The sequence below is a fragment of the Aptenodytes patagonicus genome, chromosome 2 (genome assembly GCF_965638725.1).
Source record: "Aptenodytes patagonicus chromosome 2, bAptPat1.pri.cur, whole genome shotgun sequence".
Lineage (NCBI taxonomy): Eukaryota > Metazoa > Chordata > Aves > Sphenisciformes > Spheniscidae > Aptenodytes > Aptenodytes patagonicus.
The window spans coordinates 48,899,073-48,916,006 of record NC_134950.1 but is presented as its reverse complement, the minus strand read 5'-3'; the positions used below and the strand labels follow the sequence as shown (position 1 = coordinate 48,916,006).

The following is a 16,934-nucleotide window of genomic DNA, read 5'->3' as shown; positions in this document are numbered from 1 at the left end:
AATTGTTCCATTCCTGCAGCACATTCATTTCTGCTGGTTCCTATTATCTGGATCAACCAATATTTCTGTCATGATTCAAACTGCAATCAAACATGCCTCTCTCCAAAGAAATCCAAAGTAATATTGACTTGACCTTCCATCAACTGCATAGACTCCACATCTTTCAGTGGATGAAAGGCCTCCCCTGACAGCATAAGGATTCATACTCATTTTGATTTTAAGACGACTTATATTCTTCCTTCCTTTACCAAAAACAAGAAAAGGGAAAAAGTCGCAACTAAAGCAGGGAAGATCAGGCAAAATTAGTTGAAAATCTTGTGTGCTGTCTCTCAAATTAAGATTCAACTAGTTGGTCTTCAGAGTCGCTTTTTACATTACAAAAGATTTAAAAAAAGAAAAAGTGGGTTTTTTTTTTTTAATAATACTTTTATTTGAGCCACAGAAGAGCCCAAGCATCGAAGCCAGCTCAGGTTGTGCCTCACAAACTCACCAAGAGTTTCGGACTGCCTCTTTGGTACTTCGCTACAGAGACCATGTAGGAAACGCCCAGGAGAATCATCCAACCCCGTCCAGCCCAGACTGAGACACTCAGGTGCCCAAAACTGCTCGTCTGCAGCAAGGTCCGTTACCAGCAATTACACTTGTCTCAGCCTTGGATGGTAGAGGGAGAGACACTGAATCTTCTTGCAGCTTCAGGAAGAGTTGGGCAAGATGGATCTACCCAAGATGCACCTACCCAAGAAATAGTTTGTCCGAGATTAAGCCTTTCCTCGCTGTACACCTTTTTCCTCGGATGAAACAACTGTTGTTGCCTACGGTTGGCCACACTGCAACAATTTTCAGTCGTGTCTGAACAACAGGGCATCCAGTTTGCTTCACTGACCCTACCTGCTTAGCGAGGGAGGGGCAAGGACAGCATGACCATCAGACTGCCTAACATCACTACTTGCGGTACTTTGTGCATTGATGTAATCCTTCAGCCTCACAGTACTGTGATCAAACTTTGCTCTGGGTGACCATTAAATATTTCACAATCAAGAGAAACGAGATAAGGCTTTATTTCTGCAATTTCCAATCCCTCTGCAAAAGCCTGATACAATCAAATTGCTTCAATCCAACTGATGCTGAACTCAAGCTATCACCCACTAATACCTAACAAGGGAGCAGAGACTCCCATCCCTCTATTCTTTATCCCTGCCAGCAAGAAGACAGATTTAATTCTTTAGGATTATCATTTTGCTATTGGAATGACTAGATATACCAGTACCGTTGCAACAAATCAGCATAAACCATAATCTTGTTACAAGGCTATGGGACAGATTAATCCACTGAAAAATCCAGTTTGTTCCAAGACAAGCTTTTCTCTAGCTGCAAATACACAGAGACAGCATCCCAGCAAGTCTTCAAAAAAACCTGTTTGACCTACTGCAGGGAAGAGAAGCACAAATATTTTAAATAAACACTAAGTGGAATTTTGGTGCCGCTGCCACGGATGGTAAACGCTCTGCTGACTTTAGCAGTCTCACAGTTTGAACCTTGGCATCTTGCTTTCTTTGTGTTCACAAGAAAACCAGTGGGGGAAAAGAAAAAAAAAAAAAAAAAAAAAGAAGAGTAACAACACAGATTTCATTGAACTTTGTTTGTGTTTGTTTCAAGCCTTCAGAACAAACATCCCGGAATGACAAACCTTACTTTTTATGAACTCAAGACAAACAAGCCAAAACACATCTTTCAACACAGACTGCTCTCCACCCCCACACAGGGGAAAAAAAAACACTCAGTACAACAACATCTTAACATTTGCATTCCAAAACACAGGAACTTTCTGCTGCTGTCATAATTACTCGTTATTAATGCTGAGCATCATCAGATGTAACTGCAGATTTGCTGTATCCTCATGACAGATTTAGCTGTAAGATTGATCCAACAGAACAGTCAATCACCATGGTTACTTACAAACCACCCTAGAAAGTCTCAGCAATTCTTTAAACTATGCTGATACCCTCCAACATGTTGAATAGTGCCAACTATTTATCATGGTATCTTATATTTGAAGGGAAAAAAAGTTTTAAAAAAAATCTTAGAATCACTCGATTAATTGAAAACTGATATTTTTATGGAATAAAGTTTTCTGGTTTTGAAGTCATCTCAGATCACAAATCTGAAGCGTTAAGAACAAAGAACGCCAAGTTTAACTACACTTAAAATGATCGTAGGTTAGAAATATTGAGAAGGAGAAAGCTAACTAACTTTTCATTGCATGCAAAAGAGGTTCCAGCCTAGTTTAGTGTTACCATAGAGAGGGAGAGAAAGGAATTTTTATGTCGGTCTCATGTTTAGTTTATTTTCCATTTTGAATTCTCATGGCCAAAGTCGGGGGGGGGGGGGGGAAGATTTAAAATATTTATTTGCCCTTTGCAATCAAGGCACCACGTTTGGAAATGAGGAATCCAAAGAGTAGCTTTCATAAGCAGTCTGATAGGTACGGATAAAGAGAATGACGGCGCTACCTGACCAAAAGAAAAACACGGCAGTAATGAGACTTCTAAGCAGCCTGCTGCAATCCAAATCAGCTCCTTTAAATACTTCATTAAGAGAGCAGAGGTTTTCTTTCATTAGAGGCAAGCATTCCTCATGCTAGAAAACCCCTGCTCAGATGCTTCTATAAATATTGTGAGGTCCACTGGAGGATACATTTCCAAGTGCCTGTTTAGCATCAGGTGCCTAGCTGGAGAAGCTTAATACTTAGAGGTGGGAGGTCAGCATTTAGCATTGCACTACGTGCTTTTACTAGCTTCCTATTTATTTCCAAGCACAGATACAGAATGGTTGCTTTAATTGATAAAACTGCAGGTGGCTGAGCACCTTAGCTGCTGCAGAAGTCATCTCTCCCCATGTCCAATGGTTGGGAGTCTGGTCAGGGAAGTCTTTTCTGAAGAAAATTTTAACCCTACCAACCTCATGGATTTAAGACCTAGAATTTGATGCTAGATTGCCCTGGCAGACAGAAAAGCAGCCTATTCAGACTTTTCCTGGGCACAGCGTGAGAGCTGGGCAGCTCTCATTGACAGTTATTTATAATTAGATGGTATTTTAAAATAGTATCCAAGTAAACATGCTCAGTCCTCTCATTATATATCCCAAGTCCTAAAGAGACACTATGCTGCTTTGTGTTGCACAGCAGTGATCCCTGTTTGAACTTGGGGCATCTTGGACAAGCTCCCAATTAAAAATAAAGTAGCCCAAATGCAGGAGCTGCTCAAGCATCGTTTTCTTTGGCTTTGAAAGAACTCATCATTACACTTTAATTTGTCTCTGATTTTTTTGCAGCCTGGGTTAAGGATGGAATAAAAATAGCTGGAAGCAAGCAAAAGTTCAGCTCTGCTCTGAAGTCGGGTTGCCACCTGGCTGCTTGCCCAGTGGCCTGGCCCATCTCCCCGTGCCCTCGGAGACCGCACAGGCACTAATTGATTGTGCACACACGGCGCCCGCTTGTTGGGCCTGCCGTTGCCTTTACATTTTAGCTGTGTCCATCCCACCTCTTCTGCTCAACCTGGAAAGATTCAAATATCACTAATAAGAGGGTAATGCCTCTTCAAACACGGGCTGACCGCATACATGCACAGAAATTTTGGATGTTCAACTGTAATTAGGCACCTGTTTGGTTTGGTTACATACTCGTACAGTATGAGTATCTGAGCAATATGAGAATACTAACAAGAGGAATGCAATCAAAGCTGCACCCAATTCTTTTCTCATCAAGAACAGTCCTAATCCTGAATGCAATTTATTTCCATTGTTTCAGAGAAATCTACACTTAAACTGTAAGTTATAAAAAGAATGGCTTTGTTTTTAATAAACATAAGGGATAAGTGAATAACATCCCTTTGATAATACTTTTACCATCTCAAGAAGGCACAAAAAGAAAAAAATAAAACCCCTCCTGTGAAGAGGAAAGCTTCTACTTTTGGTGAGCAGCAGGCAGAACACAGAGTGAAGAAAAGCCCATCATGCCTCACTTTCCCCTCGAGGGCACATTTATCTTTGCCCACAGGCCATTTGGTCTTAAGATATTTTGTTATATATTGACAGGAACCCAAATGATATTTGACAATGCAACCCATAAAACATGCAACAGAAATGATCTCCTCCTCCACTTGCCCTACATTCAGCTGCAGTGGTGTTGCAGCTTTCCTGTTTGTCTACAGCCACATCCTGGGTTCGGTGACTGCAACAACATGCGTGTGTAACTAGTCACATTTTGTGTTTTCATATGGAACCCTATCATCTCTCTGAGTCACATGTGCACCAATGCTTTCTGTATTTTCCTGCTATGACTATAATGTAGCTTCACATTTGGAGACTAAGACAGAAAAAAAGCCTGACCATAATGAAATTACATAAATGCAACTCAGCTATTACCCAATGTGTGTGGTTATGGCCCCCTTCAAAGAGGAAAAGGGGCATTTTGACCTTTTAATAAATAGAAGCCTGAACAAAACTGTTAAGAAAGAAGCAGGAATAGTTTAATGTTTTGGAAACCAGTCATCCACAAGGATATACACATAAGATTCTCCTTCTGGCTAGTCACATCATATAACAAATGGACAATTATTCTTGCAAATATACAGCACCTCCACTCACTTTCTGTAAGTCAAGCAAGCAGTCAGTGCTGGCTGACAAAAGGAAGCATTACATGCAAAGCCTACCAATTCACATTTGAGTCCTGCCAGCAAAACTCCCTTTACTGAAGTTAAACCAAACAACATGTCAACAGCAGAGTGTAAGACTCCACAGAGGGAGATCCCATCAGTACTTAAAGGGGGCTTATAAGAAAGATGGCGGCAAACTTTTTAGCAGGGCCTGTTGCGACAGGACAAGGGGGAATGCCTTTAAACTAAAGGGGGGGAGATATAGACTAGATATAAAGACGAAATTTCTTACGAGGGTGGTGAAACACTGGCACAGGTTGCCCAGAGAGGTGATGGATGCCTCATCCCTGGAAACATTCAAGGTCAGGTTGGACGGGGCTCTGAGCAACCTGATCTAGTTGAAGATGTCCCTGCCCACAGCAGGGGGGTTGGACTAGATGACCTTTAGAGGTCCCTTCCAACTCAAACTATTCTATGATTCTATGATATAAACCACCTCTCTGCAGTGAAGCCCAGAACACCTGTCTCCCTCCAACAGCAACGAGTTGCAGTTCAAATTTCTGGTCTCAGTGACCAGAAATTTTCAAGTCTCTAGAAGTGTCTGAAATAACTTTCCCTGCTTGCTTTCTCACCTCTGGTAGCACATACACAACTGTCACTCCTGGTACACGCACAGCCGAAAATCATGCTGCTGTCTGGTCCTAGAAACACCCCGACTTCCTCCAACTTGAGGGAAAAGAAGAGGGCATGGAGGGATGGAGAAGCAGAGTTTGCACAGGAGCTGTAAGAAGCTGGAGGACCGGACAAGAACACAACAGCAATGTGCCAGTAGTGCTGGAAGAGGTGAAAGGAAGTACTACCCTACTTGAAGGCAAGAAAGGATAACAGAAAAACGGAAGAAGCTCCTTGTACTGCTCCATTCTGCTACTGCTAGACAGTACTGGGTGTTTTACCTTACAGCAACCTTGGAAATGACTGCAGATAACTTGCAACACCTACTGGAAGCCCACAAGTGCAGGACAGTAGCCTGGGGGATGGACTGAATGATACAGACTGGAGCCAAGGGCTCTTTGAATCCAACCATGCCCCAAAGGGACCCACTGAAAGATGCAACAGGAAAGCTGGACAAGCAGAAAAGATGTGTGCACATGTGCCTTTCCCCATCCCCCCTATATAAAAAATTTCCTTCATCTTCCCACCCCAATCTTCTCTCTTTCTTCTCCAAAATGGTGAGGTGCCAGGAAGCAACAAGAATAGTCAGTGCTTGCTTTTGGTGGGGCAAGTAAGTAAAACTGCCAGTTGGAACAACAACAACAAAAAAGCTGCAAGCAGAAAAACAAACACATGGGAGGGGGTATCCGAGCGTTTGTGAATTACTTTGAAATAGTTCTGGAAGTAATTTAGTAGCTGAGTATTTAGACTTTATGACTCTTACAAACCCAGCTGCAAGGCGAGCATGCTCCGTTTCAGTCCGGCAGCCCAGCTCGTTTCAGCGCTCGGCAGCAGCCATGGCAGCATGACGAGGAGCGGGGGGACGCTCAGATAACGCCAGCAGGCACAATTTTGAAATGACTGCTTAGGGTACACACAGGGACCTTCCTCCACTAGTACCCTCGGGTCGGTCTTGGGCACACAGTCTCTCCCTTCAGGACAGAGTGAATAAGCAGTTTAAGGTGGTTAATCTTTAGACTCTCTCCAACTAGCCCGTATCCTTCTTGCAGAGGGGAACCATGTCCCAACGCAGCCTCGCGTCCAACACCTCGTCTTCAGAGGACGCACACCCCTGCACCGCACCCCAGCCGGCGGCTGCAGCCCCCCGGCCTTTCCCCGGAAACCTGCCACCCACCGAGCTACGTCCTCACCCACGCCAGGCACATGTTTTGCCACAAAGACGCAGAGACAGCAAGCAGAGCTGTGTGTGGCACGCACTGGCCTGTCGAAGGGGGCTTTTCAGCTTACTCAGCTTTTCTTCCCACTCCCCCAGCTCTGACTGTAAGGAAAAACTCCCCAACTTCCTCGCCGCCACCACTTTACCAGAAAGGTTTCCCCTGCTCGTTTCACAAATACAATTGCAGCATGTTGTGTTTTACGTAACATTTACATTTGAGTCACTAAAGTTCAGCCCTGGCATGAGGCAATTCCAGTATCAACTTCATCAGGTTGAGCTCTCAGGCATCTTCCAGCCTCCGAGACCATATTTAAATCTTTATCCTTGGTTCTCTTTAGGGGCCCAGCGACATCCTCCCAGGCCAAGGAAACACGCATGAGTCTGAGTTCTCCGTGATTACAACTTGCACCAGTTATTACACCAGGAAAGAAAAAGCCAAAAACCAGAAGGGCACTTTTCAAACAATCTTGCATTTCCTGAAGGTTTGCACCTCCCGGAAGCTCCAAATGACCTTCCCCGCCACAGCAAGATTTGCTACTTTTCATGGTAAAATCACCATCCACTCCTCTGCTGAGAGCATGCCAGCTCTTGCCTGAGTGTGCATATGCTGTGGCCCCTGGCACAGGGGTCCCCAGGCCCCTTGAACCCACAGCTCCAGCAGCTCTCACTGGTCACTTTGGGTCTGCATCGCAGCTTGATCCAGACACTCGCTGTGCGTTTTGCAGGCTCAGGAGCAGCTCTGTCCATACAACGGGCTTGGTCTGCAAATGCCTGTAGGATTTGGCAATTCTTGCTCCCCACCTGTAACCTTCATAACATCTCCGTGATCATTTCTCCCACTTACAGTCAGCCACTGCAGTAGCTGTTGGTGTTAATGCCTCGTATGAGCTAAATGCAGTTACCTCTCTCTCCCCACCCTCCCCGACAGACACTCCACTGACCTCTTTCTGAAGGCCAAGTTTCTGATCGCTCCTTTGCACAAACTGAAAATCAAAGTGAACTACGGGATGAGGAGGCTGGACTCCAAACCCTCCCCAACCCCAGGAAGACATTTCAAACCCCCAGCACACAGCAACGAGCCCGACGGGGCGATACACCATGCAGCAAGCAGTACAGGAGATAGAGACATAGCAGCTCTTCTTGCTGATGCAATGCCTCAGCCAAGTGTGCAGGTGCTCTGGCAAAGCTGCGATATTAACAGTTTTATGCTGACATGCACACCACCACAGAGACTGCAAAGCAGACGTGGCCCCAATCCTCAGCAAAGACACACTCTTCAATCTGCTTATGCACCTCGATTTTACATTTCTGCACTAGGCCTTCAGATCAGCAGGTTTGGCTTACAGGTGAAGGTGCAGCGAAGTTAGCTCCACAAGCTTTTCACGCTGTAAATGGTATGAAAATCACAGACCACAAATGCTACGTAAAACTTGTTCCAAAGGGAAGCACCATTAAAAGCAAAAATTTCAGACTTGAAAAATTGGCTGACTGGGTTTTATGAAGGTTGGTTTTGAGTCATATGCAATCCACATTAAGATGATGAATATTTTCCTATAGGGGAGAGACTTAAGCTTCCCTAATCCAACCAACTTGTTACTCCTAATGCCAAAAGGGAATACAGCAACACCCATGCCCTTCGCTGCTGACAAACCACCGCTGGAATGACTGGAACACGCTGTAGCTCTTCCCACAACTTCCATTGAATCCTGGAGCACCACACCACGTTGTCCAATATCCTCCAGCACTTCGTCTTGGCATACTCCCTGGAGTTGCCTTTGCTGGGCTATTACAGGGAGTGCCAATTCACGTAATAACCAAAGCCAAGAACACCTAGTCCCAAAACAGCACTTACAGACAAAGCATAAAACAACAAACCCCTTCTTTCCTAGGCTAGACTTGTAGCATTCCTTACTACCGTATCTTGCAACAGCAGCGTATGATTCATCACACCACATTTGTTTTAAGATTAAGGGCTTTACTAACTGTTCAAGACACCTTAACTCCTTTGATTTTATGTATATCTTGTGCCTTATCTGAAAGCTACATGTAATTTAAATGTGGGGGGGGGAGGGGAGGGGGGAAGCCAAGGCACTAAGCTTCCTCTAGGACTTCATCCACGGATTTAAAGTTATAGCACTTGAATTCCAGTTAAGAAGAGACTAATGGTGTTTCACCTTTCAATACCTGAACTACAGAATTACCCAGGAAGAGTTTGTCCAGGTATATACACAAAGGCTGCACCTAACAGAGCCAAAACTTTAGAAGTTGAAAGAAAGAGCTATAAGTTTCACACCTTGTATGGCAGAAAAGAATATGAACATTTATTAAGTATGTAAGAAATAAGAGCAAGGCAACTGTTCTGCATCTTAGCAGCCCTACCACACTACCAAGGATCCAGTGTAGTGCAAATGGCATACTGGTTAAAGAACATGCAGTATACACTATTGTACATCAAATCATTGCCAAACGTGAAAGCAGCTCAAAGAAATAATGGATTTTTAGGTGTAAAATGGGTATGCTGCTGAACTCTATCTGCCTCATTGGAAGCCTGTGCTACTCCTGGGAATAGGTGTTGCCAAGTTACTGGCCTCCATTTCCAGGAGGGCACTATAATCTTCACAGACACCCTTCGGTAGCTGCAGATTTTAAATGAATTAAAAGCTTTTTCACTAAAATGTTTCTGGAACACATCTCTGCCAGCAGAGGAAAAGAAAGAAAACCAAACAACCAAAACAAAAGCCCAGGAGCAGTGGTTAGTGGCAACCTGTCAATTGTTTTTTCACTCAATTGTCTTGACGGAAACAGCAGACCACAAGGTAAAGGAAGAAGGAAGAGGAAGCAAGGAGGAGATGCTACTGAGATTATACTTTAATGGCAGAACACACAGTATGAACAGTTGGAGTTTCAAAGCTGCTCAGCACGTAAGGAAGAAATCAAGCCATGTGGATAAAGTATATCTTGAGGATTTTTGCCTTCAAATCAGAGACACTTGTCTGTCTGCCCAATATATGAGAACTGCCACCTACCACACCACAGTACGCAACAGACAGCCACACCTAGAGTGGGAAATCAGATCACGGCCATTGCCCAGGGTCTGAGCATATCTGAAACCTCTTTCTCGGTCCACTCAAAAGCTTTGCCCTACCCCCACATGATTCCTTTTAAAGATTTATTCAATAGCAGACTACTGAGACACCCTGCACTAGCTTCTCGAAAAGAAGGAGGTCATTCAATACAATTAAAGCACGGATAGCAGCATTCAGACCTTAAAAGAATAAGTCTCTTTGTAGTTTCAAAGTATTGTTCAGCTGCACAGATAACCCGCATTTGTAGAGTGACGCAATATGAAATTTTCATTATGTACATGGCCACACTGTTCTATTGAGTACGATGTTCTTTGATAAGCTGCGAGGGTACTCAGTTTCCAGATATTTGGAACTGGAATAAGCCCTACAGTAATGTGCTGCAGGGAACAATAGTCCCCTGAATGTGACTGGGGTAGACAGATGTCACCATGAAAAGTTTTGAAGTGGGAGAGAAAAAGAGAACCTGAAATAAAATAAGTAAGTAAATAAAATCTTTTCATCTCCAGGAGCAGTAGCAGCACAAACTCACTATTCACCCACTGCTGATACTCAGAAGAGTTCACTCAGGGGTAAGAAAGAAGAAATCACTCTTTAAATTTGTTACCTATTTTATAGATTTTTTTCTTTCTTTATAGCCACTAATTCTGTCATTTCATCTTACAATAACCACACATTTACAACACATGGAGAAGAATTTCCTTTGGAGTCTCAGTGGCTCATCATGATCCATGGTCTCCCTTTCAGAAAGGTTCAGCGTGGTTTCCCCACCATGCACAGTAGGGAATCACTTCTCTACGAGTTGAGGACAGTGCCACTATGTTTGATCCCAAGAGCACCAGTTTCCATACCATTTTTTTTTTTTTTTTTAGAGCATGTAGAAATAGGTTTATCCCTTGTGAAAAATAAATAAATAAAATCAGAGGACCACATGCCCTCTTAATTCCAGAAACTTTAGTCTTTGTACACAAGCTGTGAATTTCTGTGAACTCTTCCAGTTCATACCCAGTCTGTGGGTGAAAACTACCACTACCTACTAGCTGCTCTTTACTCGTGGAAACACAGCAACAGCAGCAGGGGGAAAGGGAGTCCCACTATGAAAAAGAATGACAGACTCTTGGAGTCCGAAGGGAGCAGTGAGCTTATGAAGAAAAGCTCGGCCTGAAGGTCAGCTATTGCTTTGCATAGATTTTCCAGATCTTAACCTTGATAGCATTTCTCTTTTACCCTCCAAAGGTATCCTCAGAAAAATAATTACCAGAAATTTAAAGCCCTGAGATAATCACACACAACATCATTTCAGCATGAGCAACAAAATACAGTCATAGCTTCACTTTTAGCCATTTCTACCAATGATCTGAAGACAGCCAACCCAAGCCTCGCGCACATCCGTGTTTTCTCCGAGACCAGTGACGCTCACCTTTTGCCCTGTTGCAACAGCCACACTCCGGTAAGATCTTTCTGCTGCAGGTTCCCAGAGCAAAATCTTTTCCCCACTGCACCCACCCATAAGCCTCTCGGTGTCACCAGGGTGGGATTCAGCTGCGACAACGCAGATCAGGATCGGGGGGGGGGGGGGGGGGGGGGGGGGGAGGCGAGGACAGGAAAAACACAGCACAAAGCTCGTTCCTCTCTTGCTCTTCGAGTCTTGCTTCTTTTCATCTGAAACAGCCCACTCAGTGAATTCCACAGTGTAAGATAAAGTCCATTCATTTTCTTTGGTACGGTGTTTAGCACTCTTCTAGCAGTTTTGTATTTGAGTTATCCTCTAGAAATATTTAAGCTGTTATAAATGTTGGGAAAAAAACCCACAGAAAAAACATTTGCTTCCTCTCAAGAGTGACAGCTTTTTTTTTTCCCCAGTCTATTTGTTCAATCAATATAACAATATTCACCAGCAAAATATTAAAACACATGAACAGATTAAAACAAACAAAACTTGACTTATGACTTAACAGCATCCAAAAGCATAACCTGGAATACAACTAAACAGTCTTAAAACTTCATCTGAAAAAACAGAAGTTGACATATTTATCATTTCTAGATGGATAAGGTAGGCAGTGTTGCCTAACTACTTCCAACTATATCTTGACAGACTACTTCCTCCCATTCCTCCTTTATCCCACACCATCAAGAAACCCCTCCCTTCTTAGCAGAGGACCAAATTTAGTGTGCATAAATATTTCATAACTTCATCTTGTCAAGAAATCAAACTGTACTACTTAAGGGCATTCTTCCAGGAGCTGCACATCCATACTCGAAGAATAAAACTGCATTCATCATACCCATTCTCCCCCTTCAAACTGAAAAGCCTGAAGGTGAAGCAACAGTGAAAATCTGGAGATCTTGTGTGGGTATCATCTAAGAATGTTATCTGCTGAATGCTAAACTCCATTAAGAAACGTAGAAACAACACAGTAAGGTTGGCATCTTCTGAAGAAAATACATCTCCAGCTTTTCAATCCTCTTCCACATCCTGGTCCTCCAGAAGAAATGGATTCTTCTGTGGCTTTCACAAAACCTCATGATGACTGAAACAACCAGCCTAGAAACAACCCGCTGCTACAGACAGAGAAGCCGACCATGAAATCAAAAGGTGACTGGAGACAGACATCTACAGGTGGTTTGATTTCCAACAGCACAAAACACATGCAGCTTCCACTGATCTGGAGAGGAATTCAGCACCTAAAGAAGAGACGAGGCCATTTCTGTGCAAGTGAACCCTGACCTGTCGATGAGTATCTGCAGGCTGTACCTGCAGTGGTGGGGAGGAAACAAGAGCTGCATCCTGATAAAACTGGCACAAGACGCTACTTTGTTAACAGAGGTAGTCTTAAACTTCCTGAGCACTGGATGACACACATTTGGATTTGACTCTGCATTTACTTTCTTCAGTATTGCATCAAGAAATTCTCTGACAGAGCTCCACTTGTTAGCTTTGCAAGAGAAGGACAGGGATGCAGAGCAACCATCCTGGGACAGCAGGTGCTCCAGTCATTTCCACAAACATTGCACATTCCCAACTTTCCTCCTTTAGGAGGCTATCCACTGATTCATGGTTGCTTTCTCCTATTGCAAGACAACCTCTTTTAGACATAGCAAAAGTATTCTCTTCGTACCACCAAGACCATGGCGTCTGTGTTTTTTATAAAATATTGATTCGTCTGCTATCTGTAGTCCCAGAAGTTAAAAGGTGCGTCCGTACGAGTAGGTAAAAGCAGACCCAAGAGCCTCTGCCTGCACGCTGAACTGGCCAGACCTCAACCAGCTCCAACCCAAAGCCCTTAGCACAGCGTTATACCTGAGCCTGCCTCCTAGCAGGGTTTAGCGTGGGGTTGAACCATTACTCGCAGGACACCTACACCAACAGCTGCCTCATGTCTGGCCATCTCAGGGCACGGGCGAAAGAGCTCAGGTCTGTTTACATCCACTTGCCTGTGCATATGCTTCAAGAGTGGCACATGGGACAAAGCAGCTTTTGCACAAAATCCACAACATCTTCATCTCCCCGACAATTATGGGATATTCCCGTCACCAAGTCTGACACAAGACCAAAGAAAAAAATTACTTGCTTCAAAACCCATAACTTTCTCTACCCACACAGCTCTTTCAGGTCCCTTCCAATGAAGCAAGACAACAAGAGCGGGGAGATTGGGAAGTATAACACGCAGAGAGGGAAATTAGTAAGTCATCAATACATACATCCTGTTAAAGCCTGAATCACTGCCAGGAATCTCAAGTAAATTGACAGCCTTAAGTGCAGTGACTGGAGGCCATCTTAGCTGTTTCTAGTGACAGAAGATATTACCACGAGGAACTCCTTAACATACCAGCTTTGCCATTCTCACAGGACAATATACATTCGACTGTATGAAAAACAGCTGCAGTTAAAAAGGCAAAGAAGCTTTTCTTTAAGCTGCTCCCGAGTGCCAGCTCTGAGGAAGCACTACAAGGGATAGGAAAAGTACTGCATAATCAAGGGACAAAGTCAAAAAAGTCCTGGCTTGAATCATCACTGGATTATGGGAACCGCAGTTAAGTAATAAACCAATCCTGGTCTTGACCTGCACACCGGGGAGTAACAGAGGACGATGCCTGCGCTCATTTTTAACTTTTCAAATCAATACAAAACTTTGTAAGAGAACTGTTCTATTATGTCATGTAAGTACAAGGTGACTTCATAAGCTAATGAATTAAAAAGCCTGGAAATTTTTCCTGTTGTGAGTTATCTTCTGCATTCTCTTAGAGACGGGAGAGTTGGACAGTTTTCATGGAGCTACCACGCAATGCACATACAGACTATTATAAAGCAGCTGCCTGAGCCTTTATAAAAAATTCCCCGTATTTCCCCAGTTCTCTGTGCTGACACATTACTTTCTAAGACACGTATCTAGGAAAGGTAAAAAGCTGCTGTCATAGCTATTCTGCTAGACTAGTTTCTTATTTCCTGGAGTAAACAGAAAGCTGCAGACTTAGAAACTGCAGGTGAGCACCCAAGTGAACAGTAATAAAAAGTTATCTGGAGACTGTAAAGGCTTCTTACGTTACTCCTCTTTTTACAGGTCCGTGGCTTTTTTAGTGAAGTGTAACATTTGGGATTTAGCCCACTTAGCTATTTAATATCCCTTATTATTTGGCCTTGGTGTAGCATCGCTTCCTCACAATACTGGGTCTCCAGTACTGAAGACTGCCCTTCTACGTTTTAATTTGAGACTTCGAGGACCTTTCTCAGGGACAGGCAGCTGACAGCAAACAGGCTTCACCGGGGTCCCCTGGACACACACGGTAAGGGGGCGGGGGGGGGGGGGGGGGGTATTACCCAGATATTTTGATGCAAAGCGACGCACGGACTCCGGTGGAAGTCGAAGCCTTGCACCGACAGCCGGTAACGGCAGACGTCGGTATAAGGACCGCACGGAAAGTACTCCGGGGAGCCGCGGGGCTCTCCGGCTCCCTCCAGCCGCGGGAGGAAAGGGGGTGCACCCGGGGGTCTGACAGCCCACCCCAGGAGCGGCCCCCGCCGCCCGCCCCGCAGCCCGGCGCCCGCCCGGCCCCGCTCCCCGCCAGCCGCCGGGCAGAGCCGGCCGCCCGCCGCCCCACGCACCGCTGTCCAGCCGGGCGATCTGGGGGAGCCGGTAGGTGCTGACGAGCAGGTCCAGGGGGACGGCCACCGCGCTCCACTTCACGTCCTTGAGGCTGCAGCCCAGCGGCGGGCCGGGGTCCATCTTCCCGGCCCGGGGAGGGGAGGGAGGGGAGCCAGACAGGCAGCGCCGGCGAGGTGCTCCCACCCGGCGGGGCTGCGGCCAGCGGAGACGGGGACGGAGGGAGGGAGCCCGCCTCGCTCAGCGCCGGCCGCCCCGGGACATGCCGGGCTAGGCAGAAGGGGAGGCCCGCCGGGCGGCTGCTGCTGCTGCTCCCGCCGCCCCCCGGGACCGGCTGGGGCCGCCCGCTGCCGCCGCCGCCGCGCCTGGCCCAGGAAGCGCCATCCCAGCACTGACTAATCAACAGGGTGCGAGCAACGCCTGCGCAGCTGCCGCTCCTCCCCGCGCCGAAAAGGAAAGTGCCGGGCTGCCCGCCCGGCGGGGATCGCCGCCGCTGCCGCCGCCGCCGCCAAGCCTGTCCCTCTCACTCCACCCTCCGACCGCTCTCCCGACGTGCAGCCCGCCCGCCGCCGCGCAGGGCCCCGCCGGGGGGAGCCGTCGGGCGGCCCCGCAGGTGTGTGTCCCCACCCCGCGAACCGCCGGGGCTGGGAAAGCGCGGGGAGACCCTGGCAGCGCAGCGGCCAGGCAAGGTGCGCGCTTTAATGGCCCGCAGGTCTGCGCGCAGGTTGGAGACTCTGGCGTCTCTTCGAGCACATGGATTTACACGTGCTGCTTCCCTGCAAAAGGGGACGGAGATCCGTCTGCATGCGCGTTTGCATTTACAGTTGGTAGATAAAATGTCTCGCTTCATTTATCAGTGCAATTTTGAGCAAGTGGGTTGCATTGCATCTTTGCACTATTGAATTCAGCATAGGAACTTTGCCTGTGAAATTCATCCTACGTTAAAAAAATCCAATTAGATGGCACTGATTATATATCTGTTACTTTAGTTTTCACCTGTGAACCATGGATGGGTATTTGAAGTATGAAGAGTAGTGCGTAGAAGTTAGAAGAAAATCTTCGACTTACTTCCATCATTGTTACTGCACATGCAAGTATTACATATATTGTGTATTCGAGGGTCTTCAGACCACAGGAAAATCTAAAATCAACCACTAGTTCTCTTTTCAAAGCGGCTTATGTGATGAAGTCTTATGTGGTCTTTGTAAGATATTTTATTCAATGTTATCATTTTTTATGCATTATCTCCAGACTGCTAGACTGCAGAAACTCTGGGAAATTAAACCAGAAAAACTAACTCCTGGGTGGTTGCACTGTACTGTGCTTAAGTTTATTTTGTTCACTTTTGTGTCAAAACTGTTTATTTTATTGCAGTAAACTTGGCTACGTTTAAGGCTGTACTGTTGACTAGAAACATAAAAGTGCCTTTCAGTGATTTGTAAAACGACTGAAAACATCCGCAGCTAACATCTCTCCCCAGGCTCCATCTTCCGCGGTATCTGTCTTTGAGACCGCTGGGGATGGCAGAGCGCGGGGAAGAGCTGTCGCACGAAGAGCTCTCCTGCCGCTCGCCCTTCCTCACGCGCCTGGTGAAGGGCCAGCCACTGCTGCGTGCCTTTGTAACTGCTGGTGCCAGCAGCACCGCGAGCAAAAGGAGGGCCGAGACAGACACGCTCTTGTTCTGCTCTGCTGCAAACAGAGACTGGGACTTTATCCATGCTCTCCAAGATGAAACAAAGACTGTGGAAGCCAGCCGGCACAGAGGATTACAGAAAACCCAAGTTATCTTGCGTTAAATGGATCTGGATTGGTTTGAACCTCATCCTGATGTAGGTCCATGCTTTAGCTACGCAGTTTGGCACTGGGATTTCTCAGCACTATGAAAAACCTTCCGTCTCTACGCTCAGTCACGCTGCTGTTAGATCCTACCTACCAGAATAGTCAGCTTTAAAAATATGACACTGGATTTTTTTTTCAAAGTAGCTTCCCTTTTACAAAGTTCACCAAATGCTTTGAACAACTTAAGGGAATTAAGCTATTGAAGTGCAAAGTAATATAATAGCTAACGGCATTATTGTTGAAATATGGAAAGCAAAAGCATGGTTTTAACTTGTTCAGGTTTGACGAGGTTATTGGGTGCAGTGTACAAGGCAAAGCAGATCAGGTCAGACTGGGATTCACCAGGACTTGAAGCGCTAGTCTGTCAAGA

At 45.6% G+C, this 16,934-nt stretch overlaps 1 protein-coding gene across 2 annotated transcripts in view; it reads right to left on the bottom strand.

Annotated features, from left to right (window-relative positions):
• The window catches only part of GAREM1 (GRB2 associated regulator of MAPK1 subtype 1), a 104,740-nt gene extending 89,608 nt beyond the window's left edge, over positions 1 to 15,132 (bottom strand). For both annotated transcript variants that reach the window (XM_076329779.1, XM_076329780.1), the window contains exon 1: positions 14,728 to 15,132. In XM_076329779.1, coding sequence (XP_076185894.1) covers positions 14,728 to 14,848 — 121 coding nt within the window. In that variant the 5' untranslated portion in view covers positions 14,849 to 15,132. The remainder of the gene's footprint in view (positions 1 to 14,727) is intronic.
• Positions 15,133 to 16,934: the final 1,802 nt, after the last annotated feature.